Consider the following 25,444-nt stretch of genomic DNA (forward strand, 5'->3'; position numbering starts at 1 on the left):
CTTATGTGAAATAGTTTCTTTTTTTGGGTATTTTTGTAGAGGCTGGGTTAGGAGGCAGCAGGAGCATTGCCTGGAAAAATGGAGCACCCGGAGACCTCCAGTCATCCATGAAATCATCAGTGCTCATGGCTGCGATGTCCTGTGTGAATGCAGAGCTCTCTTCCACCCCTGTCCTCCTCCCTACATGCATAACACTGTTTTTCTGACCACCACAGCTTTGGTTTTACTCCTCTCTTTAAAGCTCTGTGATCCCATCTGGTTAACAAGCGCCGTGTGTCATTTGGGCATGAGCAGGAAAACTTCTGCAGTGTCAGAATCCAGAGAAGAGCTGTGATTTACCACCTTTTGGGTGTTCCTTAAATTAAAAGGTGTTCCTTAAAAAAAAAGGTGTTCCTCCTGCCTGTGTCTGCAGCCTGGGCAGGAGCTGCTGGGGCAGGTGCCAGGCGCTTCCTTTGCCTCAGTTCTCTCTCTGCCCCATGGCATTGGAACAGTTTGATTATGGCTGATACCCATAAACCTCGGGCACTACTCATGAAAACAAAGCCACAACTCTCATTTGTGAAGCTCTTCTCCCTTACTGAACACCAAACTTCTGTGTTCCTCTGATGCAGGGCAGTTTTTACAGGTATCCTTTTAAACAACCTACAAAACTTCCCTTTGTTGTGTGGGCTGCCTGCTCCCATCCAGCTCTGCTCCGTGTGTGGTGCCACCAGAACATTTGCCATGTTTAACATTTTTTCCTCCTTTTGTAGTCGAAGGGGAAAGCCACAGGCATACACTGTGGTTTGTGTTTTGCTCACTGCCTTGTTCTCCTGGAGTATCCTTTCCAGCCTAACAGCTTGCTCTCCACCTTGAACTGTCCCAAAATCCAGCAGAAAACCTTTGGTAATTAGTTTGCAAATTCTTGTTGGGTTAAGGATGTTACTCTCTGCGTGTTTTAGGGACAGGAGGAACAATCTTTGCCCAGCCACAAAGCAGCTGATAATCTGTGATCTGTGCAGTTCCCTTTAGCCAGAGGTGGGGAATTTGTAACTCCAGGTGCATTCAGGAGCACACAGCCAGGATTCCCCAAAAGCCAGCCATGCAGAGAGGAGTCCCCAGCTGTTCAAACAGCTCTCACACAGCCCCTCTGGGAGCAGGCACTGAAATGCCTTTGGGCTAGGAGCTCTGTGCTCTCAGAGATAAGAGCTAGGCTGGCTGTTGCTTTTCTGGTGACTTGGAGGCAAAGTCATTCCCATCACCCACTGCACACTGACAGCTCTGCTCCTGTCCCTGCTACTCCCACCTCAGTTCCCTCCTGACAGGGAGCACGGCATGGTCTCTTTATTCCTGCTCCCACAGGGTGGGTGGCTGCAAAATAACAAAGTGCCCGCATTGCACAGATGTGTCCCATAAAGCCAACAGAGCTGAGGCCATTTGGAGAGGAAAAAATAATGAGAAACTGCAGATGCAACACAAGAAAAGTCTGCATTTCACTTTTTTAATAGAAGGTGCATCAAAGTGAGGTTTTGATGTCAAAGTGCATATTGGGATAAATAGCAGTAGGTAAAATGTTGATGGCAGGAATGCCAGCTCTTGGGTGCAGCAGATGTGCTCAGGGATCGTGTGTGTGTTGCTGTTTTCAGCAACAGTTCTGTGGAAAAGAAAAGAGTTATTACATGATTGCGTTTCATTCTGGGTTTTGCTGACATAGAGTGAGGAATGTTGCTGCCACACACAGAGACTGAGTAGATTCCTCAAAAATTAACTGTGTGACTTGTTTTCAGTATAGTACTGAGTTATTTTTCCTCTTTTCTCTGTTTTTTAAAGAAAACATCATCTTACCTTCCCTCGCAGCCTTAATTGGGTTGGATGAATACCACAGCTGGTCCAGTGTTGGAATTAGCTGTGTTTGGGACTGAAAACATAACTCCTGTTATTCCTAGTGCTCTGTCAAGCATCTCACTGACTTGTGGAGCTGGCTCCAGGACTGGAGGGAGACAGGTCATGGGCACTCTGGATTCTATGGCAAATTTAGGAATTTGTTTAGAAAAATTAACAAAACCAGGCATGTTTGCATGCTAAACTGGCCAGGAGGCTGTAGTGGGCTGGCAGCTGGCCTGGTGGCACAGCCAGGGGCTCCTGCCCTGACTCTGGACAGGCAGAGCAGAACTTTGCTTGGCCATGGCTCAGGGTTCAGGCCTTGCAGCTCAGCCCAGCTCACAGTCAGGCTGAAGGACTTGTCAGTGTCTCATGTGCACAAAACTTCCATTGAAAATGAGAATACGGCATTGTAATCTGCCAGTTTCCGTCATTTTAATTTCCTCAGATATGTTCCAGCTAGTTCTGCATAGTTTTTCAAGCAGTCAGAGTTTTCAAAATTGAATCAAAAATATAGACAAAACATGAAATCATATTAGATTTTTTTTCTTTCTGTTAAATGACAACATTTTAATGCCTGTTACTCAATATCCACCTGCTGATCACATGGAATGCCTCCTACCCTCTTTGGTTCATGTGTCACAAACATACTTTCTATTTTGACATGTGCTGCACTGACTCAAGCTCATGAGCTGCAGTGTGATGCTGTCAGTTTGTTTATGTGAGAGCCTTTTTGTGGTTTGCAAGAGCAGATAATCTCAGATCTGTGGTACAGCCAGAGAAAGTCTTGCAGTGCGTTGGGTGCTATTAAGTGGCCATCCATTGCTGGTTTCCTCTAAAATAAATTCTAAAAAAATAAAAATTTTTAAAGAACTAAATGTAAGTCGGTGAGAGGGATCTACCACAGAACCTTGTATTCATCTCCCACCATGTGTGGGGGGGTTTGCTACCCCCACAAGATCACTTGTGAAATTACTCTTACTCTACTCCATTGTGATAATAGCAATTTATAGAAAGTGGGAAACTGCACAGGCATTAGGGGACATAACCCTGCAGGAGCTTTGGGGCAGGCAGGGAGCTGCCCCTCCATGGAGGAGCTCAGACTTCATGTGGGACAGGTAGAAAGAGATCCAGGTGATGGGCAGGACCTTGCTGTGGATTAACCAGGAGCTTTGGAAAGCAAGCCCAGAGCATGTGGAGAGTGGCAATGGCAAACAGTGAGCAAAAAAAAAAAAAAAAAGGAAAATAAGAATAAGTGAGAAGTGGAATGTAACCGAGCTAATGCAGGTCTTGCAAAACTCAGTGCACATCACCAGTTATCCAAACCCACCAGGAACTGAAGGGTTTTGGTGCTTCTCCTCATTTCTTTGCTAGAAAACCAGCTGGCACATTTTTAAATACAAAAATCTTTTTGAATGGCTTTTCCTGTTTTCGTGCCCCACAGGGGAAGTCATATATTGATGTACTTATCTGAGAATGAGGTTCTACAGCCAAAATGAAAATCTGATTCAAACAATACTTGCTTTATTGTGTAGTATGAAAACAGCTTCATGCACAGAGCAGCCAGAGGACTGGTAATGGTGCTGGTCACATTTGGCTTTTGTTAGCTCTAGCAGTTCTTAGCTTTATATAGAACTGGGAATGTGTGAGGTTTTGTGGAGATTGGCAAGAAAATTTCTTCCCAGTCTCTGCCCCTTTTTGTTGCTTCAAAGTATTTGCTCATCATGCTATTCTAGCTTTCATTATTAACATAAGCAAAACCTGAATTTTAGATTATTTCATCCAAGCCTATCAAAACATATCATTTTAAAGGTGTTTCATATTCCTTCCCTGTCCCATGCTCTGCAATCTTGCATTCAAGTGATTTCTTAAAAAGAACTTTTTCATGACTCCACTTGCTGAAATCAAATCTCTTTAAAGCTCTAAATACAAATTTACAGACTTGATTGAGTTATCAGGGTTCCTCTCCATGAGTTCCTGCCTATCCAGTCCCAGGGTGTATTCCTTAGGAATAGGTGTCAGCATGGCCCAGCTCACAGGCAGCCTCAGCTCCCATCCCTGGCAGTGCCAGCCTGGCCTGGGACTGCAGGGCTGCTCAGTGCCCTGGGCTCTGGAAGCCTGGAGAGAAGCAAGGAGCATTAATCCCTTTCTCATTCCCTTGTCCAGGAGTTCCCATCCCTTCACCACCAGCTGGCCATCAATCCTCTGCCCACCCTGCCTTGCCTCAGTTCTGTCCATCCCCATCCCCAGTGCCTGCACCATCCCCGTGGCATCTGGGGAGAGGGGAGGAGGAGGAAATAAATCCCCCTGTGATTTGTGTCTCTTCAGTCACTCTGTGCTAACTAAAGAGCCCGGACTAGAAGCATCTTCCATCATCAGAGCCCTGTAACAAAGCCTGTATTGAGTGTCCTTCTTGTGAGCTTTCTGCTCCTTCCAGCAGAGCAGGAAGAGGGAGATCCCTCGGCACCCTGTGGCACTGATTTGTTCCCTCTTTCTCACAGACATCAACGAGTGTGTGACAGAGAGACACACCTGCCAGAGGAGAGAGCACTGTGTCAACACCATGGGCTCCTTCCGCTGCCTGCAGGAGCTGAGCTGCCAGCCTGGCCACGAGCTGAAGGACGGCGAGTGTGTGGGTAAGGGAAGGGAAAGGATTGCACAGCACTCTGGTCTTGCTGCAGCCAGAAAAGGCTGCTCGTCACACAGGTGTTGGGCTTTACAGGCTCTTCCTGCACACTCACTCGTTTGAAATGGTTTCCAGGGATAATTGTAAATTACTTAGAACATGGATAAAACCTTCTGAATTAGGATTTGACATCTCCCTGATGGAGGAATCCCCCTTAGCTCCTCTACCTGGCTCAGCTGATGCTGTTTGCTGACGATTCCAGCAAAAATTCCCAGCCTGAATGGAACATAGGGCTGACAGCCCCGTGCTCCCTGTGTTCAGAGTCCTTGTCAGCATTAATTTACATTTACATGTAACCATTTGGAATGGGTTAAGGAGTTGTTCTTCAGCCCCCTGTCCCTGTAGGTGTCTAACAAAGAAGGGAACATCAGTGCTCACAGCAGCACAGGGGTGTGCAAGGGACACACGTGTCCTGCCTTCAGGGCAAACCCCACTGTTATTTACACTTACACGTTTTACAGTTTCCTGACAGCTGCAGTAAGAGATGCCTAAGGAAAGAGCTTAGATTTTGATGTAGAACATAAAGCCATAAAATAGAAATTACCAGAAATCTCCCTTTATAAGCAGCTGTCATAAATAAAGCTTTGTTTACTTGAAGAGGCTGTTTTGTGAATGCCTTGTTCTGTTGGCTGATTCTAGAGCATTTCTAACATTTATTACTAATCTAATTTACTTTCTAGTCTTGAAATTAGATTATAGATGATTATTATATTTACAGACTGTTTTACAGTAGCCTGTAAAAAACTGCAGATATTTTGGTATTTGGGGGTTGCAAGAGATGCTGTGAATGAGGCAGTAGGGACCTGAATCAAATTTGCTGTAGGACCTGACAAATCCTGAAGTGATGTCCAGCAGCATACACACCTAACCCTCAGATTTCCCATTGGTAACACGTGTCTGTTAAAATAATGCTTCCTAATTTCTTTTTTGGAGGCTAGCTGGCCATGAGGGCCACTGAAAGGTAGAGCTGAGCTCACCCCAGTGTGGTGTTTTGTGTGCTGAACAGATATCGATGAGTGCCAGAGAGGAACTCACAGCTGCAAGGTGAACTTTGTTTGCCAGAACACAGAGGGCTCCTTCTACTGTGAGTCCAAGCAGCGCTGCATGGATGGCTTCCTGCAGGACCCCGAGGGCAACTGTGTGGGTGAGTGTGGGCAGCAGGGTCTGTGCCCTGTGCTGCAGCTCCTGGCAGCTGTGCACTGACCCCTTGGAGATAGAGTTTTCTGTAAACCCTGCTGGGAGCTTCATGCTGCTGCCCATAGTTGCATGTTCAATTTGGAGCTATTCCCACAGCAGACCTTCATCAGCCTTGTCTTTGTAGCACGAGAAACTGAAGTGAAGAAAAAGAAGTGACAGCTGGGAGAAAGCAGACCAGAAGGGTCACACAGCACCTCTCACTGCTCTGTTCATGTTCTTCACCAGATATCAATGAGTGCACGTCCCTCCCTGAGCCCTGTAAGCCAGGATTCAACTGCATTAACACGGTGGGCTCCTACACGTGCCAGAGGAACACGCTGAGCTGCAGCAGAGGGTACCACTCCAACGAGGAGGGCACGCGCTGCGTCGGTGAGGCAGCCTGGGGCTGGGGGGCTCTCCCAGGGGAAACTTCTGTTTCATTCCCAAAGAGATATTTGGGGTTACTTTCAGTTCCTGAATGTGTTTGAGGAGTGGGAGTTTGCTGTCCCTGCAGCTCTGGGATTTGTTTGTGCTGCAGGATCCTGATGTGTCGTTGCTCCATGGAGTTTCTCTTGGTATGCTCAGCAACTGGTTTTGGCAGCAGATTTCACTGACTTCCACTCTGGAGAGAGTGTGTTTTAACACTTAAGCTCATCCTGTCAGTCAAGGCCACAATGCCTAGGTGGTTTTTGTAGTACCTCCCTGGAAGTGAAGTGATCTGCAGTAAACAGGGCATGCTGGTCTTGGGGGCTCACAAGACTAGCACCAAGTGGATTTTCTTTGTAGGGGTGTTCTATGCGTAGTGTTCCCCATTACATTCACTGGTGAGGGTGTTTAGGATAAATTCTCACTGTGTGAAAAAAGTTGTGAGGAGAATGAGTATATGAAATATTCATATAGGCTGGTGTGCAGCTTGATCCTGATTTGTGTTTGTTCCAGTGTATTTAGGGAGTTACTGACTCAGAATAGCAAATTTCAGTGCTTGTTAGCATTTGTTTGTAAATGAGCACATGAGGCACCAAGGGCTGGGAAGCTCAGTCCCTGGTGCCCAAGGCAGGGCTGGCTGGGTGTTCTCTGATTCCCCGTGTTTCAGGTTACATAAAATAGGAAATCCTGAAATGTCAGTGGGGAAAAAGAAAAAAAGGAATGACAAAGCAGCAGTTTGCTTAGTGGTGATATCCCAGTGATTTTCACCTACCTTCCCCTGGAATAAAGGAAGGATAGCAGATTAACAAAATGTGCTTTGTAGTGCTGCAGGTGGGTGGGAACTGTGTTGAGAGCCATTAATTTGGCCATGATTAGCAGCTTGTAGTGTCCACCAGCGGTACAGCCAGACCCCATTTCCACAGATATTTCTGCATTCACCCTTTTGCTCTTCATTATCCTCTGCCTCCCCTCATTTGCCCCCTGGACCATTCAGACCATGCGTGACCAGTGGAAAGGTGGAGAAGATTTGGAAGTAGCAGATTTGCAAGGAACAGGTTATGTGTGCAACTGAGGAAATTGAGAAAGCTTCCAAATACTGTGTTTTGTTAAGTTCAGGGCAAAGCAGTGGAGTGTTCTTTGCTGTCCTGTTACAGCCTGGGATATTTCAGTTCTTACAAAAAGAAGCTCCAAAAGTGCTGTCCCCCTCAGTTCTGTGCAGACGCAGTTCTGCAGCTGCTTTTGATCAGTCATTTCTCAGCCAGGCCACGTGGGCTGGGGATGGCTGCACCACCTGGAGCATGGTTACCCCGAGGCTGTTTTTAGGGTCACCACCATGCCAGAGGCTCCCTGAATGCCATTTCTCCCCAGGGCAGCCCTGAGCAGCACAGCTGTCCTGGCTGCAGTGCCAGCATCCTTTGCCCTGCATGCTCTGCACACGAGGGCAAGGGTGCAGTCCCCATCCCTGGACATGGCCAAAAACCACAGGGATGTGGCACTTGAGGACATGGCTTAGTGGTGAACATGGTGGTGCTGGATCAACAGCTGGACCTGGTGATCTTGGAGGCCCTTTCCATCCTCAATGGTTCTGTGATTCTGTCATAGCTGGGGCAAGTTGTGTTCCTAAATTTCAAATTGATGGGACAGAAAGAATCCAGCTTTTCTCCACAGCTGTGCCTAAAAACAAAACTTACTGTGTGTAAATCCAGGAGAGAGGAGGAAATTGCCATTAATCCTCCAGCATCTCTGCTCTAGAGCACAGTGAGGTAACAGAATGCATTGTGATTCCTGATGGCCTTCAGTCTCTACTTTACAGCACACTCCAGGCTCTTCAGGAGCAGCCATAAGGAGGCTTCTCTAGCTTGATTTTGGGAAAACATAACTGATGTTAATTAGTGATATCTCTGTCTTTGCTGTGTGCACTCTGTCCCTACTGCTGGTCTGTGTTGTTTGGTATTTTTTTTTGAATGGCTTTTTTTTAAAGTAGGCAGACAGCACAGAGAAGAAAGAAGAAAAGCATATGGTCCTAATTTCCTCTCTCTGTGATAGACTAGTGTCTGTGAGGCATTACAATAGCTAATTAGATCCCTGAATCAGATTTATTCATTTCACAGTAGTAAAAACATCATCTGCACGTGTTTGTTCAGCAGAACGACACTTGTAGGGTCATCTCCTCTGTTTAGAGAATTCATCTGTCTTTAAAATGCTCAGATTTTCTGATTTAGCAAATGAGTTATTAAAACCTGCCTCTTAGATTTAGCTGAAAACTGCTCTAAGTGTGAAATATGGCACAGTTCTGATGTAATGCCGTAGAACTAATTAAAATCTGAATGTAGTGGAATGCAGGATTTTGGACAAACTAGCAAACTGGGTGCACACATGAATTCATTACAAATAAAACTGCTACTTTACAAATTATCTGCATTAGAGACTTCCCTGGTTTTGCTGCTACCTCTGATTAAAAGAAAGCTGGTAACTCAGTGTTCCAGCAGAAATCTCAGTTCCTGTCAGGAGTTCCTGCATGGTGAGAGGCACTCCCTGCCATCCCTGACCCCGGTGCCAGCAGGGACTGTGTGGGTGCAGCCCCTCCAAGGCTCTTGTTTGATGGAGAACTGCCCAGGAGCCCTCTGAAGTGATTCAGTGCTCAAATTTATGAATTCAAATAGGGCAGTGTGGTGAATTTCCAGCCTAGAGATGCATCCTGATGATTATTACAGATGGGCTCAGAAGCTCACTGTGAGCTCGGCCGGGAGGAGCTGCTAATAAATGAGAAATGGGAACAGTGGAATAGCCCAGAAGATACAAACTGTAATAACCAAAATAACAAAACATGGTGCAGGTTACAGAGGCTGGATTCCAAAGAGCCCTGGGCAGGGCAAATGCAGACAGGTATAGAGATACAGGTGCAGTCACAAAGGTGAGCTCAGAACCTGACCTTGCATGAACTAGGCATGGAGCCAGCTGGAAACAAGAACTGGAAACTTGACCAAGTACAGGATAGTCCTGTTAGCATACTGCTAATTCCCATGACCCCACTCTTCCCACCATGGCCTGGTCAGGTGCCCTTCCCCTCAGTGCCCTGCCTGCCATGGCTTGTGGCCAAAGCCCCCTGCAAACGCATCTGAAGCAGGAGTCCCAGTTGGACGAGGTTCCACAATTACATGAACAGGGATTTGGGTTGTAAAAGTAATTGAAGATGTGAACAATAGGAAAAAACCAGGATATGTTGGCTGAGAAAGTGGCAGAGCTTGGAATATTTGAAGAAAAACACAGTTCTGAGGGTTAATCAGACTTTTTGATGCTTCTTGTCACAGATGGTAAGAGGGATTTGTTAGATGCTGATGAGCTATTTAGTCATGTTGCAAGTCTTGTAAATCAGCCTGTATTGAAAACTCTCATCTTCCTCCAAGGATGTTTGAATGAGATTGGAAATGATGTGTGTGAGGGGAGAAGCAACTAATTTGTTGGTATTGGATTCTGGATGAGAGGCCGTGGGGAATATGAAAATGGGAGCTGATTGAGAAAAGAAAAAAATCAACATTGGGAAAGAGCAAAAGGTAGACAGCAGGAGCAGACTGAGAGGGCAGGTGGAGATGAAAATAGCAATTGCTTTAATTGAAGGGATGAGCAGAATTTCTGGCTGGTTCTTGTTTTGCTTTAAATGGCTTGGTGTGACTCATGGAATAGCAGAACATCAGAATGAGGGGTTTAAATGTCATGGTTTGATCAGAATCAAAGTGTGTTTACACTGAAATGCAGAATATACTGGGAGAACCCCATTGCAAGTCCAGTTACCATTTTCACTTTGAAGGTAAGGCTCTGCTTTTCCCAGGTTTGACTCAGGTGCCCCTGAGATGAACACGGAGGGAGAAGCTGATGGTATTTCTCCTGTCCAGTTCTAACCCTGACATTAATGGACCTTTTTGTGTCTCTTTACAAACACTGGTTTTAAGCAAACTGTACTGATGCTGAGGCCCTCTCTGGCTCTGCAGATGTGGACGAGTGCCAGACTGGGGTGCACCGGTGTGGAGAGGGGCAGCTGTGCCACAACCTGCCGGGGGGCTATCGCTGTGACTGCAGGACGGGCTATCAGTACGACGCCTTCAGCCGCAGCTGCATAGGTACGTGGGGCATGGAGGGCAGGCAGCGACCCCTGCCTGGGCCTGGGCCCGAGGCAGTGCTCAGCAGCACTACGGTCTGAGTTCTGCCATGGTCAGCACCTCTGCAGCATGAGCTGTGCAGTCTGCTCAGCACCTCTGCAGCATGAGCTGTGCAGTGCCTAGCACCCCTGCAGCATGAGCTGTGCAGTGCTAAGCACCCCTGCAGTCTGATTTATGCCATGCTCAGCACCATTGCAGTCTGAGTAATGCAATGCTCAGCACCATTGCAGTCCAAGTTGTGCCATGGCTCAGCACCATTGCAGTCCGAGTAGTGCAACGCTCAGCACCCGTGCAGTCTGAGGTGTGCAGTGCTCAGCACCTCTGCAGTCTGAGTTGTGCTGCGCTCAGCACCACTGCAGTCCATGTTGTGCAGTGCTCAGCACCACTGCTGCCCGGGTTGTGCTGTGCAGTGCCTCAGAAGAGGGTGCCATCACCTCCAGGGCTGGGCTGTGCAGCACATCCAGGGCTCTGTCGCTCCCAGCTGGGATTTGGGACCAGGCGCCCTTGGCTTGCCTTAACTGCAGGTTGTCACTTAAAACATCTGCAGAGTTCTTCCCTGTGGGTTGTGCTTCTGCTGCTGTGGGAGTTTTTCTGTCTGAAGGTTTCGGCACTGTCCTCCCAGGAGCCGTGACACAGCACTTTGTCTTTGGTCCCCCCCTGTGCAGCAATCAGAGCTCGGAGTCTCACAGCCTCCAACCCAAGCTTGTAGAGCACTTCACGCTCTACAAACCAATCTCTGATACTTTAAAAAATCCAAAAATCCCCTCCTGCACCTCGTTTGCTCGTGTCCCTCAGCTGACTGTGGGTTTGCTCTTGGTGCTGCAGACATCAACGAGTGCTGGAACTACCCCGGGCGGCTGTGCCAGCACACGTGTGAGAACACGCCCGGCTCCTACCACTGCTCCTGCTCCTCCGGCTTCCGCCTCTCCTACGACGGCAAGCACTGCGAAGGTACCGCTGCTCCTCCGTGGGGAACGAGCTGCTGGGGGACCTGGGAGGAGGCCTTGAGGTGAAATACAAAGGCAGTGACCTTTGTGTGCTCAGATTTGCAGACAGTCACAGAATTACAGAATAATGATGTTAGAAGACACCTCTCAGATCATCGAGTCCAACCCATGCCCTAACACCTCAGCTATAGCACCAAGGGCCATGTCCAGTTGTTTTTTAAACGCATCCAGAGATGGTGATTCTACCACCTCCCTGGGAAGAACATTCCAGTACTTTATTCTTTTGGTGAAAATTTTCTCCCTAATATCCAAGCTGTACCTTCCCTGATGTAGCTGGAGCCTGTGTCCCATGGTTCTGTCAGTGCTGCCCGGTGGAAGAGACCAACCCCACTTGTCTGCAACCTCCCTTCAGGAAGTTGTAGAGAGCAATAAGGTCACCTCTGAGCCTCCTCTTCTCCAGGCTAAACAGTCTCAGCTCCTTCAAACGTTCCTCAAACACTGGAGTTGTCAGATGAGTGTCAGCAAGTTTCTCCTTTTCTTTCTTTCCCCATGTACTCTTTGCTTTCCTTTCAGATGACAGGAGAGCAGAACAAAGTTAAAACAGGAAACCATTCAAATTTTGATAAAGATGAAACTTGGTAGTGACAAAACTTACATAAAACGACTTTGGATTGAATGGAAAATTTTTGAGTTCTCCATGATTTTTTTTAGGGCAACAGTATTTTAGTGAACTGAAACCTGTGAAGTCTGAAACAAATGTCTGCATGTGTGTGTGTTTCCATTGGCATATGGAGAAATGAAATTCAGGTGCAACAGACATGCTCCAGCTTCTTGGCATTCTGCCTAAGGAGCAGAAAAAATAGGGACAAATAATCCTTCCCGAGTCACTGTGACTGGAAGGTAAAGGTTTTCGGGGCAGGAAAGGGTGGAAGACACTGTTCTGAAGCACTGTGACCAGCTCTGTGTGTTTGTTTTTGGATGCAGATGTGAATGAATGTGATAACAGTCCCTGCAGCCAGGAGTGTGCCAATGTGTATGGCTCCTACCAGTGCTACTGCAGGCAAGGCTTCCAGCTGGCAGAGGATGGGCATTCCTGTAAAGGTAAGGTGCTGCCTCGCCAGGTCAGGGGCGTGTGTTTATTCTCTGTAGCAGGAACTCTCTGACCCTCAGCAGCCCCTGATGCTGCAGGTGATGCCTGAGGATGGTTGTGAGCTGCAGCTGCCACAGAGGCTGCAGAAGGTCCCTCAGCTGCTGCACAGGGCAGTTCAGTGGGTGGAGCACACCTGTGGGGCTGCACAGCCTGGGAGGTTGTTGTAAGGGTTTCATGGGGGCAGAGCTGACTGAAGAAATCAGGTGGGAAGATATTCCTGTATTGCATCAATGAACACCTGCACTGCTGAGTGAAGGCTTGCTCTGGCTGCTGCTCATAGTGAATGAGTAGCAGAGTGTCAGAATGGAGAGGAATGGTTTTACCTCTTCAGCTGAAGTTACCAGCACTGACACACTGGAGGGTCTCTGTATAAGGAATGGTGAAGAAGCCAACACCCTTCCTAGCACAGGGAAGCCTGGTGAAAAATGCATTGCTGAAAGGGGAGTGAGGCCCTGGCACAGGTTGACCAGAGAGATTTCCCATCCCTGGAGTGTTCAAAGCCAGGTTCAGCCTGGTCTTGTGGAAGGTATCCCTGCCCATGGCAAGGAGGGGAATGAGCTTTGAGCTCCCTTCCAGCCTGAGCCAGTCTGTGATTCCATGATTCTCTCAATTACAGAGGCACCAGAGAGAGACAGTGCTTCAAATTCAGACATGCCCCACCCTCATTATTCCTTCCCATGAGTGTGTACTGCTTGCAGCCAGTATTTCTGGGAGCAGGCTGGTGTTCAGCATTTCAGAAAGCACCAAAGCAATGCCAGACCTCCATGGTTATGCTCACATTTAGCAATATATTATAAATGTGTCAGGTGAGAGTTTCCTGGTGTCCTGCAGCCTGCCTTTGCAGACCTGTGTTTTGTTTTGTTTTTTGGTTTGTTCTGTCTGTTTTGTGTGCTGGGGCTGTGACTGTGTTCTTTGCACAGACATTGACGAGTGCGCGCAGAGCGCCGGCATCCTCTGCACCTTCCGCTGCGTCAACGTCCCCGGCAGCTACCAGTGCGCCTGTCCTGAGCAGGGCTACACCATGGCAGCCAACGGCAGGACCTGCAGAGGTAACAGCACTCACAGTCTGCAGTGAGCTCAGCCCTTACAGCTGCTCAGTCAAACCCCCATGTTTTGGATCAGTCGCTGTTCCAAAGTTAGTCTTCGACAAAGTTGCCAAATATTGGTATCTGCAAAGTCAGTTTTCCTGTGCTAGAGGAAAGTGCTGTGGCAACTCAGCTGTCAGTGTGAGCTAATTGCTTCAGTGAATTCCCCATGAGCCCACTTCATCCCCCAAACTGAGGCACTTGATGGCTCACATGAGCTGTGTGTGCACCTTGGAACAGCACTCAATGATCAGGGGTATTAGAGGTGCCAGATGTAGAAATCTGTGGCTGCTTTATGAGTTACAGTTTTCTCCTCCAGAAAACTGGGAGATTAAATGTTGGTGCTGTAATTGAAACTTGGCCATCCAGCAGCGTCACCTAAGCTTAATTGTGCTGGCATTAATAAATGTTAGTGAAATGACAAGTACCCTTCCCTCACACACCCCTTTTCCTCAGAATTGTGGAGATGTCTCCTGGGAGTCGGGTGGTTTTCATCTGGTGTGCAGCTGTGTGGTTCAGAGCTGAGCCCCCCTTTGCAAACGATGCACTGCCTGTGTAACCTGATGGAGGATCTGATTACCTTTAGTCCTCTGCACATTCCTGCAGCCCTTACACCAACTGCCAGGCATTTCCTGCCCTGGCTCTTTCAGGAACCCTTCATGTAATGAAGAATTTGGCTGTGTATCTCCTGTGCTTGAATTCTGACTGCTAACAGCAGTGAATTTTCTCTGTGTAAATCCTGAGCAGCATGAGCATACTTAATCCCGACTGTGGAGCAGTGAAGCAGATGAAATGACAATTAAAATCCTTTAGAAACATTTTAAAATATTTTCAAATGTGTTTTTAAGTATGATTGCAGTAATATCCATGTGCACTTAAATTCTTACATAAAGTTCACCTTTAGAAAACTGCAGCTCCCCTGGATATACCCCATTTTGGAGCTCTGCAGGTCTGTAGGCACAAGTTTGGGCAGATACTGAGGTGTGTCTGAATACGTGGTCAAAGGAAGGCTGGGGTGGTGTTGGCTCTGTTGTTGGCTCCTCGTGCAGGGAGATGATGTTGGTTCCCCCCAGCTAAAGATCTGGCTCCAGTTGCTCATCATCTGACCAGTTCTGAAGAGTTACTGGTGGAATGTTCCTTGTACCCTATTTTCAAAAGATGAGTTGTATCTCATGGCCCAACATATGGATCTTTTTTGCAGAAACTGCCTGTGGTGTTTTGCAGCGCAGCCAGAGTGGTACAGGGAGTGCTTTCATGACAATGATTGCAATATGGAAGAAATTTTCTTTTCACCTACGGGCACTGCTGAGAACCAGCAAGGGATTTACTTGACTTTGATTCCCTCCTATTTCCTATTGTATACTTTTCTTTGCAAGACTTTTAAACCAGCTGGTTCAGTGTGTGAGATCAGTTCTCATCCCAGGGGAATGGAGGGAGTGGAAGGCTGTGATTTCCCTCTAAGAGTCTCTGCTCTGTGAGAATTGGCAGAGCTGCAGGGCCCTACACAGTCCACATGCCTTGTCTGTTGGAATTTATTTCATTTTAAAGCCTCTGTGCATTGTCTAGACGTTTGGGAGTACACAGTGTGACTGCCAGGGCTCTGCCAATGCTTCCTGCTCAGGCTGGATCCTTGTCTCTGCATCTGGCTTCCGGCATTGTCAGGCCCATGGCTTGGGCTTGTGGCTGTGTGTTGTTTAGGTAGCCACATTATTCTTTGGAGCTTTTAAGTGCTCTTCATTATGTTTTCTGTAATTACATCTCATTATGGGGAGATACTTTTATTTAGGTTTTCTGAACTCTGTGCCTTGTTCTGAAGGGTTGTTCTGAGTTCCCATGTTCCACATCTCCTGGATCCTGTAGGACAGCAGTGACCACTTTGCCTTTGCTTGCTTTAACTCCAGATTTATTTTAGTTGCTCTGCTTTAATCCAGAGCTACCTTCATGCCCAGATGCATTCTTCTGGCACAGCCCAGCTTTCTCCAGTCTCAAAAAGTCAGTGAGAAGGTCCTGTTGTCTTTTAGCATGGCTCAACTATATCCTGGTGAGGTTTGTTGATTCCTGAAAAATACCAGGAATTAATTCTTACTTTTGAACTTAGACCATCTTTTTCTTGTGTTTCTTCTTAGATATTGATGAGTGTGCAATAGGAAGCCACAATTGTTCATCTGCAGAGACTTGCTACAACATCCAGGGCAGCTTCCGCTGCCTGTCCTTCGAGTGCCCTTCCAACTACAGGAAGGTGTCTGACATGTGAGTATGGCCCTGGGGCAGCACCAGAGCCAGCCCAGTGCCTCTGCTGCTCTGTGGTGCTTCCTTTGTGGGTGGCTGTGGGTGCTCAGAGCTCTGAGAAACTGCTTTGGTATACCTGGAGCTCATAAACCTTCCCCATGCAGAGTTTGTGTTTGGTTACCCTTCATTCTCTCAAGCCCTGGAGCCCCTCTTTGCCCTCCAGCTGCTGCTGGAACAGCAGAGACCAGAGCCTGCAGCTCTCCTTGCAGCTCTAAAATGTCTCTGTTTATAATTAAGTTTTAAAGCACAACCTTCTGTGCTGTTTGTATCAGAGCGGGAGCAGCCAGGCTGCTCAGTGGGTTTGGGGCTCCCTGCTTAACACTCACATTGCAGTTCCTCAGGGAGTGTTGAAAGGGAGCAGGAAACTGAGCTTGCCAGGCCACAGGATTCTGGGAATGGCACATCCCCAGCCCCTCAGCAGCTGGGGCTCAGGAGCCCCAAAATCTCCCTGCCCATTTTCTGTCTCGGTGGCTGCCAGTGCTTTGGGAACCAGTATTTACTTGCGTATGGCTTAAAACATACTTTTCCTGCCTTATAGAACTGAGCAGCTTTGCCAGTTGAGGAGTTTGTTTCCCAAGGTGTTTTAGGTACCTTTTCAAGGGATCTCATTGTTATTTTCTTGGAGCAGTGCCCCAGCCCTGCTGGTGATGAGCCCCTGGCTCCCCGTCCCGGCTCTGTGCCATTCAGCCTGGCTTGGCTGTTCCTGTGGAGCTTCCCCTCGCTCTCCCCAGGCTGTGATCTGTGGTGCTGTGCTGCTCTCAGCTGCACACCCAGACGTGTCCTGGGCACTGGCAGGGCAGAACAATCAGCTGTGATCACACACTGAGGTTTGGCAATGCTGTTTGTCCTGATGGGACTACCTAAAAACAGAGGCCAGACAAAATTAAGAGAATAAAAAGCTGTTATATTTATTGAAGAGCCTTCAGGTACATTTAGGGCAGAAACCCCCCCCCCCCCAGGGGCTACACCCAAAATATGTAGTCACAGGTTTTTATACTTTTATAAGTTTGGTCCATTTGCATATTGGAGGTTAATCTTCCAATTACAGCTTTAGGTAATGAAGTCATTTACCCCAAGTTTGCTCCCCCAAAACTCACTTCTGTTTCCATCTCTGGGGGCCTGAGGCAGTAAGGTGTCCTTGACTGCCAGGCCCAGAGAGGAATTGTTGTGTCTGCCCAAAATGGGAAAGCTGCAGCTCACACTTTGTATGGAGTTTAGAGTTAGACACTAAAGAATTGCAGGATTACAAATGTATGAAAAATACAAAAGCTGAAATCCTAAGGTATTGGAATTAAATACCAGTGTAGCTGGGTGGAACATGCCTGGGCTCTTCTGGCCCTTGCTGCTTGACCAAGGGCAGCAGCTGTGGTGATTTCACCTTAGAGACACCTTTGGCTGGCTGGATGATGCAGCTGGGTGCTTGGGAGAAGTCCAGGCTTGCAGGAGCTCAGGTTTACCTTGATGGAGAAGCTTCAAGGCAAGGTGAAGGAAAAGGAGTCAGTTCTGCTGGAGGGTTTCGATCCAGAGCTTTATTCTGGCACACAGGCCTCTGGATCAAGCAACAGCTCCAACAGAACCAAGGAACCATGTGGTTGCTGTGTCTTTTAAGCCCAGGGAGAGGGGCAGGGAAGGGGTAGGGATCCCACCAACCAGGTAAGGGGGGGGAAGTCTCAAGGGACAAATGACACCTTGATGGCCCAGTGTCCCCAGGGTTGAGAGGCATCTTTTGGACTCTGCCAATCACACGGCGCCCTTTCTGGAATGCCAAGATTGACAGACAACACTCAGCAGAGAGCAGAGGAGGGGAAGGGAGAGGTGATTGGCACACCTGGGGAAAGAACCAGGATGACTGAGACAGGCAATTACATCACACCACAACATCAGTCAGTCCCATCCTTGGCAGTGCCCCCAGGTTTTCATGTTTTTCCCTGCTGTTCCCTGGCCACTGAAGGTCCCTCTCTGCTCTTTCCCCAGGAGGTGTGAGCGCATCAACTGCTTCAACTACCTGGAGTGCCAGAACACGCCAGTGCGCATCACCTACTACCAGCTCAACTTCCAGACCAACATCGTGGTGCCCGCGCACATCTTCCGCATCGGGCCCTCGCCCGCCTACGCCGGGGACAGCATCGCGCTCACCATCACGCGGGGCAACGAGGAGGGCTTCTTCAGCACGCGCCGCCTCAACGCCTACACCGGCATCGTCTACCTGCAGCGCCAGGTCAAGGAGCCCAAGGACTTCCTGCTGGACGTGGAAATGAAACTCTGGCGCCAGGGAACCTACACCACTTTCCTTGCCAAAATCTACATTTTCATCACAGCTCATGCCTACTGAAGCCTTTGCTGACATTGGATTTTATTGGTGCTATGCTCTTTAACTGTTCTACCAAAGCTTAATACCATTGAACTGGCATTTCATGTATCTAGCCTTTATATTATTTGTCTTTCGTTGCTTTAAACTTTCTTATTGGTTGTGTAAATTAAGTTAATTTTTATCTTTTTATGTTCTGTTTTCCTATGCAATTCTGTACATCATCATCTGCCAGCGAACAAAGGAAGGGTTAGAAAGGCAGTACAGACCTTGTGATAAATGCTGGAACCTTTTCTTAGCAATTATTTTTAGGTGTAGTCACTTCTGCAGGGTATTGCACTAGAGAGGGAAGGTGTTCCTGTGGGAGTACTGGGAAAAAAACATGGAATGATTTCTCTTTCTGCCACAAAGTTCTGGTTTGGCCAGGCCAGTGGCCTCACTGGGGTCTCTGCTGAGGTGCTGAGTCCAGGGCCATCCACGGACACTGATGGGGACCCCACCTCCTGCTCCCAGGTTATTTTCCTCCTTCCAACTTTCATAATATGTTGCCTTAAAATATATATAAATAAAAGGAAACTCCACCAGTGAAAAAGCCTATGGACGAATCTTGCTTTAGTAGGAATGCTCATGTGCTGAATATTTGCAAGACCAAGGCCTTGCCAGAATGTTACACTTTAAGGTAAAAGCTCACGTTGCCATTTTTAGTAGTTGTCTTTGAAAGTGTTGGTGTTCCCCTGTTCCTCACTCTATGATATGTAAGTGCAGATGTGAAGCTTTGTAATTCTTAAAGGAATGTCCAAATGGAAATAATGAAATAATAATTACTGCTCCTTGTTTAAAAGTTTGGGCATGTCCCTGAGCAATAGCTTGCAGTTTTAAATAGACAAAAAAGGGATTTGCTTCTCTGCTTCAGGAGAATGCCTCCAGTGGTGTTGCCAAATGAAAAATGCCACTGAAATTGGTGGGTTGTATTTTACCATTTAGAAAAGAGCATAACCAAAGTTTTGAGCTCGATTTCCTCTGGTTCTTCAGGGGACTGGATGAAGTCCAAAGTTAGAGGCCAGATCTGGCAAAGCATAATATAATTGAAGTATTTATTAGAACTTAGAAATTAATATCAGAACTTCTTTTTGGCTGGTTTTTTTTTCTGTCCCCAAAAAGCTCCAGTTTTGCAATTTTCTGAGCTTCCTTTGTTTCAGCTGTAATTATTCTGCAAAATGTTTTGAAGGAAAAATGTAGCTACAAGATATGGATGTTTATTTCTCTTCAGTTTAATAATACTAGAATCCTAGGTTGGATGGGACCTCAAGGGTCCAACCTTTCTTGACAAAACAGAATCCTGTTCTTTTCTACAGCTGATCTTATTTTGATTGACGTGTACACAAAAAGAAATGGAGATATTAAATCTAGCACCTTTTTATGCCATATTCAACAATTTTATTATGTTGTAAAAATTGTATCAAAAAATCTTGTAAGCATCGCCTATATGGTGAGAGGTATTCACTGTATCCCCAGGCCAATCTCTACCACTTCAAGTCACTCCTTTAATTTGGACGTCCTTAAAATGAAGGGCAAATCTTTCTGTATCTGAGACCATAAAATCCCATTAGCAGGGAAAATTTATTTACGTTCCCCAGCTGTAAAACAAGGCCTATCTGTGAGCTTGCCTACATCAACCTTCTCTTTGTTTTTTTCCTATAAAAACCATTTAGTAAAAGATCTTCCATCCATCTTTTGTCTTCCATAGTTAACAGTTTTGTAACCGTGTAACAGGGAAGTGCCAGCTGAGAAATACAGCCTTGTGCAATTTGTCATTCCAGTTAATTCCTATCTTACAGCTCCAGGCCTTCCAGATCCATCCTGCACACGTTCAGGGGTGACACATTTCTCCAAGCCCCACTGGGGCACGTCAGGAGTCACCAAAACCCAGAGTTTTCCATCAGCATTAGGATTTGATTGAGCACAAATGATACCCAGGCCTCGACTGTGCTTCTTGTCAGAGAACAAATGGACAAGTCATTTGTTACTGGGAGACCTTTTGCTGACTAAAACCAGCCACAGTCAATCATATTAAGGATCTGGCAGCTCTTAGCACCAGCTCTTCATTTTCTGGACAGGTAATTGATGAAGAAAGTTTTAGGGAAGGCTTTGCATACTATTAAAGGAAAATGCTCTGCTAGGAAGAAGGGTGTCTTCATCTGTAGTTGGGAAAGTTCAGAAAGGGTTGCTCAGTGCAGCTGGTCAAAACAAGGGGAAGGATTTCAGGAGATAACTTCACATTCTTCTGCTTCCAGATGAACCAGAGGGGGGTTTAACCTTTTCCCAGCCCACGGAGTTCTCACTGTGGGCTCAGGGGGGAGCAGGAGCAGCCAGCACGGTGCCCTCAGCTCTGCCCTGGGGCAGCGCCTGTGCCTGGGCTTGAGCAGCCTCAGCCCCACCTGCAGGGGATATGCTTTCACTGGTGTCAGCGGCCTTCAACTGGAATTTTGGTTTCCTTCACCTGGTCCAGCTCCCAAAGGCCTAGTCCCCACCTCCAGGAATGCTCTTTCCCTTTATTTGGCTGGGTAACCTGTTTGTATGTCTGTGCACAGGAGGTCTCAGTGGAAAGGGTTCAGGCCTGGGCTCTATTTCTTTTCTTTTGAGTAGGTTTCATTTACTCCCTTTGCTCTTTTGTGGCCCCCCAACCCTTGCCTGGTTGAGGTGAATTAGGAGCAGCTACACGAGAGCTGTGCAAGCTGATAAACTCATGAGGAAGACAACAGCTGCAAACCTCATAAAGAGTTACAGCTGACTTGGGGCATCTGTTCTGTATGTGTGAAAACTCAGATTATTGGTGTGTTCCCCAGGATGGAGATGGCCTTGCTGTGACCTGCCGGAGCAAGGCCTGCTCTGCTCTTCTCAGCTTTACTTGCCCCTGCCTCGGTAAAATCTGACCTCTCTGCACTCTGCTGTTGTATTCCTTGGGAGATCCAGTGATCCCAGAGACTGAGTAAGATCAAATGAGCTGTTGGAAAGAAGAAGAAATGTTCCTCTGTGTGTTTGCTGGAAATTTGAGTGGATCTATTCCAGAAAGAAGCATCAGGTTTTACTTGGACTGGAATGTGCATAACAGAGTTGAAATAGCAGAACACGGGTGAGAGGGATGTTTTTACCTTGTATTTTAAATTGTTCTCTTTGTGGAGCAGGGAGGAAGTGGTTTACAATGTCTTTGTGTGTAAATACAAGTCTGTGGGTCACTGCAGGTGCTGGCAGTCTGTGCCAACATTCCTGTGTGAGCCTGGGGCAGGGACAGGCATTGGATGGCTCAGCCTGGGCCTTGCTCCTTCTCCTCACTCTGGGGGACCAGAGCAGGGCAGGGAGCTCTTAATGGGCCCAAAGTTTTACATTTCTTCCAAGATATCCCAAACAGACTTTCATTCTCTGTTATTTCTCTGTACCAGTTATTCAGGCAGTTATATCAATTATATAAGATTCAGGAGAGGAACAAATTTCAGACAGATTTTATAGCAGAAAGTTGTAATAAGGGCCATTCTGCAAAATCTCAACATTAGAGCATGAGAGCCTCTTGTCCCAGTGCCTCGGTCAGCTGAGGGCATCGTGGAGAGTGAGGGCAGGGCTGAGCCCTCTCCAGTCCTGTTCCCTTGGGCAGCCCCTGGCATACATCTGGCCATGGAGAAACACACACATCGTCCTTTGTGTTCCTTTGTGTCCTTCTGCAGACCTGCCTCACACCTAGGGAGATGGTTTTCCCATTCATTCGCCTTTTCTTGCTGTTGTCTTTCCATTGCTCCCACCCATGCCAGGGGGAAGAGAAAGTTCCAGCTGTGGAGAATTAGGATTGTGGAGTAAAAATAGATTTTGAGGTCAAATAAAAAGTGTCTTCACACTTCCACTGTTCTCTGCATTACAGAGACATTCATTTTGAAGTGGCTACTGAGGAGCAGGATTTAATTATATCTGGTTTCAATGATGTGAAGCTGAAATCACAAACTCAAGCCTTTTGTCTTCTAAAGCACAGTTCTTTCTCTTGCATGTTCTCTTCCCATAAGCTGAGGCTCCTGTTAGTTTGGGGTTAAAAATGACAACATCTGCAGTGAATTTTCCCTTTTTAGCAGGGGCTGGAGAGGAAGAGGATGCCATTGTGGTGCCTGCCCTGCACGCTGTGACCGGAGGGGTGGGACCAGAGCCTTTGTACATCAGTGAGTTCTTGTGTGGCAGCCAAGGATTGTGTTCAGTGCATCAGTGCACAGCAGGATGTGTGGGACGTGGGATGGTGCAGTGTGGCGGGATGGAGGGGCTGAGCTGGAGATGCTGGGGCTGGGCTGCAGCAGAAGGGTCTCTGGGCTCACTGCCCCGTGGGACACAAAGCCCAGGCTCACTCTGGGTGAAGAATTGGTCTCAGGTGAGATGCCCTGTGCTTACAGGTGACCCAGGGTCCGGTTAGTGAGCCCAGAATGTGTGGGAAGGGAAATGAAATTAGTTCTGTGCAAGGTTCATGAGATTTGGTTCATTGCTAACAGTCTGTAACTCGAGCACTCAACCTCCCGAGGAAATGCTGACTTTCTGAAGAGAAACACTGACTATGGAAAGGGCCATCTGAAGGAGTCAGAGCTTCTCCCAATAAAACAAGTGTGGAATGCTGTCCTTTCTGGGGAAGGGTGGAGGGGACAGATGTAAAATCTAATTTTATTCAGGAATAATAGTCCAGTGTGCAGAGCACTAAATTCTCCTCTGTGCCATTCCTGGAAAGGAGTTGTGAAATATATTAGCGACACCAGTTGATCCAATGTAAGGAAAATGCATCCAAAAAGGAGACATGAATGCCCTGAGGGAATGGGAGGGAAGAGATGCCTTTCTCCCTGTCAATGAGGGCCCCTGACAGCAGCACAGACTGCACTGGGCTCCGCTCCAGGGAGGGATTTTGGCTGACTCTGATTGCAGAGTTACTGGTTACAGATGCACCATAGAAGGGGACAGATCCTCCCCAGCACTGACAGCCAGGAGGAACATGTATGTGGAATACTTTCAGTATGGGAAAAAAGCTGATAATCTTTGATGAAGAACCCCTGAGGTGGAACACTGCCATTGCTGGAGGCTGAGTGAACCATGGAACGTGGAGGCTGAACAAATCCTTCTGGGGTTGGTTCCCTTCTCCCAAGCATTTCCCACACCAGAGGTGGTGCTGGTGGCTGAGGGCTCAGTTTGTTCTCAGGTGCCACAAACCTGCAGCTGGGCTGGGCTGTGCTGGGTGCCACAGGAGCTCTGCAAACAAACAACAAAAACCCCAACCTCAGTCACCTTGAAAATAATGCTTGCTGAGGAAAAGACTTAATATTCTTGAGAAAGAGTTTTCCACAGGTTCCAAGCAGCTGTTGATGCAGGGCTCCATTGAAGTGGATGGGCTGGGTGAAGGCACAGCTTTAATCATAAATTAATTTTCCCCCGGGGACAGGAGCAGACACACAAATGACATGTGCTGCTATCGTTCATTGCCTGAATCACATCTGGAAGATGCTGACATAAATAATGATGAAGGCCATTTAAAAACGTGATTACTCCATGTAAGTACCTGAATTTTCTCTCAAAAACATATGTTTGCACTAGTAAATGAAGTGCTCAGAGGAGGGTGAAGGCCAGGCCTGCAGTGTGGGAGGACACCAAAGCCAAGAGGCAGAGTCAGAGCTGCCAGAATGCAATGGGAGGCTCCCCAGCCTTCAGCCAGCCTCGACCCCTGCGTGGAGGGGTGTTGGAGCAGTTTGGGTGTTGGTGGTTGGACATGAGGAGTTTTTCCTTGTTTTTACTGGTTTGGGTGGAGAGGGAGGCTGTGGGTGTTCGCAGCCCTGCCATGAGTGTGTTGAGCATCTGCACCTCACCTGGGTAGTCCAAGGCCCTTGGCAGGTGGTGCAGAGTTGGTTTCCCATGAAGTGTGATCTTCTCAGGACTCTGAAAGCTCTCACCATCCTCACATCCCAGCCTCCCGACCCCTGGAAATCCAGGAGCTCTCAGTTTATTTGGTAACTTTGGTACCTTTAACCCCCAACAATCTCCACCTCTTTCTCTCAGGAGCTCCATTTGCAGCCTGTCCTTTCTGTAGCTGCTTCCTGTGGGTTCTCCTGCTTTTACCTCACTGCCAGGAGATCTTTTTTTTCATCACTTCTCTCTCCTTTGGAAGAGCACAGCTCAGAAAGAGAAACACCCACCCTTCTTGATGCACCAGCATGAGGAGTTCACTGCCTGCTGAGCCTCTGAGCTGCCAGGCCAGATCCTGAGCAATGATATTATTGTAGATTACACCACAGCTTCAAACTGCAGCCTTGCAGGTTTGGAAGGCAGCTGCTCTGTACCTTTGGGATTCCAGGGTGTGTTGTTGAACGAGTGCCCTGGGAAATCATTAATAAAGGATAATTTGTATTTCCACAAATTCCACTCTTTGTTTTTATTTTTTAAGGCATTATGTTTTGTTCTTTCTTGGAGAGTTTTTGTAGAAATGTAGAGTTTAACGTTAAATATTTGCTCCCACGTGTTTGTTTTTGAGAGGGTGTTGGGATTTTCAGTTTATGTCCTTCAGCATCATCTCCCCCCAGAGAACAGTCTGGGGCAGGGGCACTGCTCTGGTGGTGCTGGCCCAGCCACAGCTGGTGCTGGAGTGGTTCAGTTTTCAGTTATTGCAGAGCTGCTTGGGTTTATTCTGGTGTGTTTCGTGGTGCTCTAGCTGACTGGAACAGTGGCAGTGGAGATGTTCATGGAAATACCCAAAAACCAGAGAAATGGCAGAGGGATTTGTTCTCTCTCATGTGCTGGCCCTGGAAGTCTTTGAAGAACAGGCTTCAAGAGCAGTTTTTCCCGGCACACACCATTTCCCCAAACCTGTCAGTGATGTATTTATCCCTCCCCTCATGACAATAACTCAGTTATTTGTAGGTTGTTGTACTCCCCTGTCCAGGCAGGATGAGCCATTTCCAAATGCACATCCCAGTGTTTCATCATCTCTGCTGTACATTGCAGCCATATCTGCACAATCAATAATGCAGAGATTTGCAGGCCCGTTTTCTTTCAATGCTGATCTAATTAGTTAATAAAATAATAGTCTCCCCCCTACCTCCTCCTCCATGTTTCCCCCTCGTTTCTCATCTTAGCCACTGAAGAAATATTTCCTCTGTTCTCACAAAAGGAATGCATTTACACTTGCCACAGCAGTTCAAAGATACCAAGAATATATTTTCCTTATGCTGGTAATTGCTTTTCTTGGTCATTAGTTGATCAAAGTGGAGGAAATAGAGCGGGGGCAGTCAGACTAAATAATGGATTTGGAGTAGAACTGGGACTGGAGCTTTCTTGGGGTTTTTATTGTTTTCAAAGT

The 25,444-nt window shown here is 47.3% G+C and overlaps 1 protein-coding gene across 8 annotated transcripts in view; it reads left to right on the plus strand.

Moving 5' to 3' along the window:
- The window catches only part of FBLN2 (fibulin 2), a 117,613-nt gene extending 93,158 nt beyond the window's left edge, over window positions 1-24,455 (plus strand). For 7 of the 8 annotated variants that reach the window (XM_074550182.1, XM_074550179.1, XM_074550178.1 and 4 more), the window contains 9 exons: window positions 4,362-4,496; window positions 5,553-5,690; window positions 5,969-6,112; window positions 10,138-10,266; window positions 11,131-11,256; window positions 12,237-12,353; window positions 13,323-13,451; window positions 15,614-15,737; window positions 17,751-24,455. In XM_074550182.1, the coding sequence (XP_074406283.1) occupies window positions 4,362-4,496; window positions 5,553-5,690; window positions 5,969-6,112; window positions 10,138-10,266; window positions 11,131-11,256; window positions 12,237-12,353; window positions 13,323-13,451; window positions 15,614-15,737; window positions 17,751-18,108 (1,400 nt within the window). In that variant the 3' untranslated portion in view covers window positions 18,109-24,455. The remainder of the gene's footprint in view (window positions 1-4,361; window positions 4,497-5,552; window positions 5,691-5,968; window positions 6,113-10,137; window positions 10,267-11,130; window positions 11,257-12,236; window positions 12,354-13,322; window positions 13,452-15,613; window positions 15,738-17,750) is intronic. The other variant, XM_074550183.1, reaches the window with a different exon arrangement.
- Window positions 24,456-25,444: the final 989 nt, after the last annotated feature.

The sequence above is a fragment of the Zonotrichia albicollis genome, chromosome 12 (assembly GCF_047830755.1).
Source record: "Zonotrichia albicollis isolate bZonAlb1 chromosome 12, bZonAlb1.hap1, whole genome shotgun sequence".
NCBI lineage: Eukaryota > Metazoa > Chordata > Aves > Passeriformes > Passerellidae > Zonotrichia > Zonotrichia albicollis.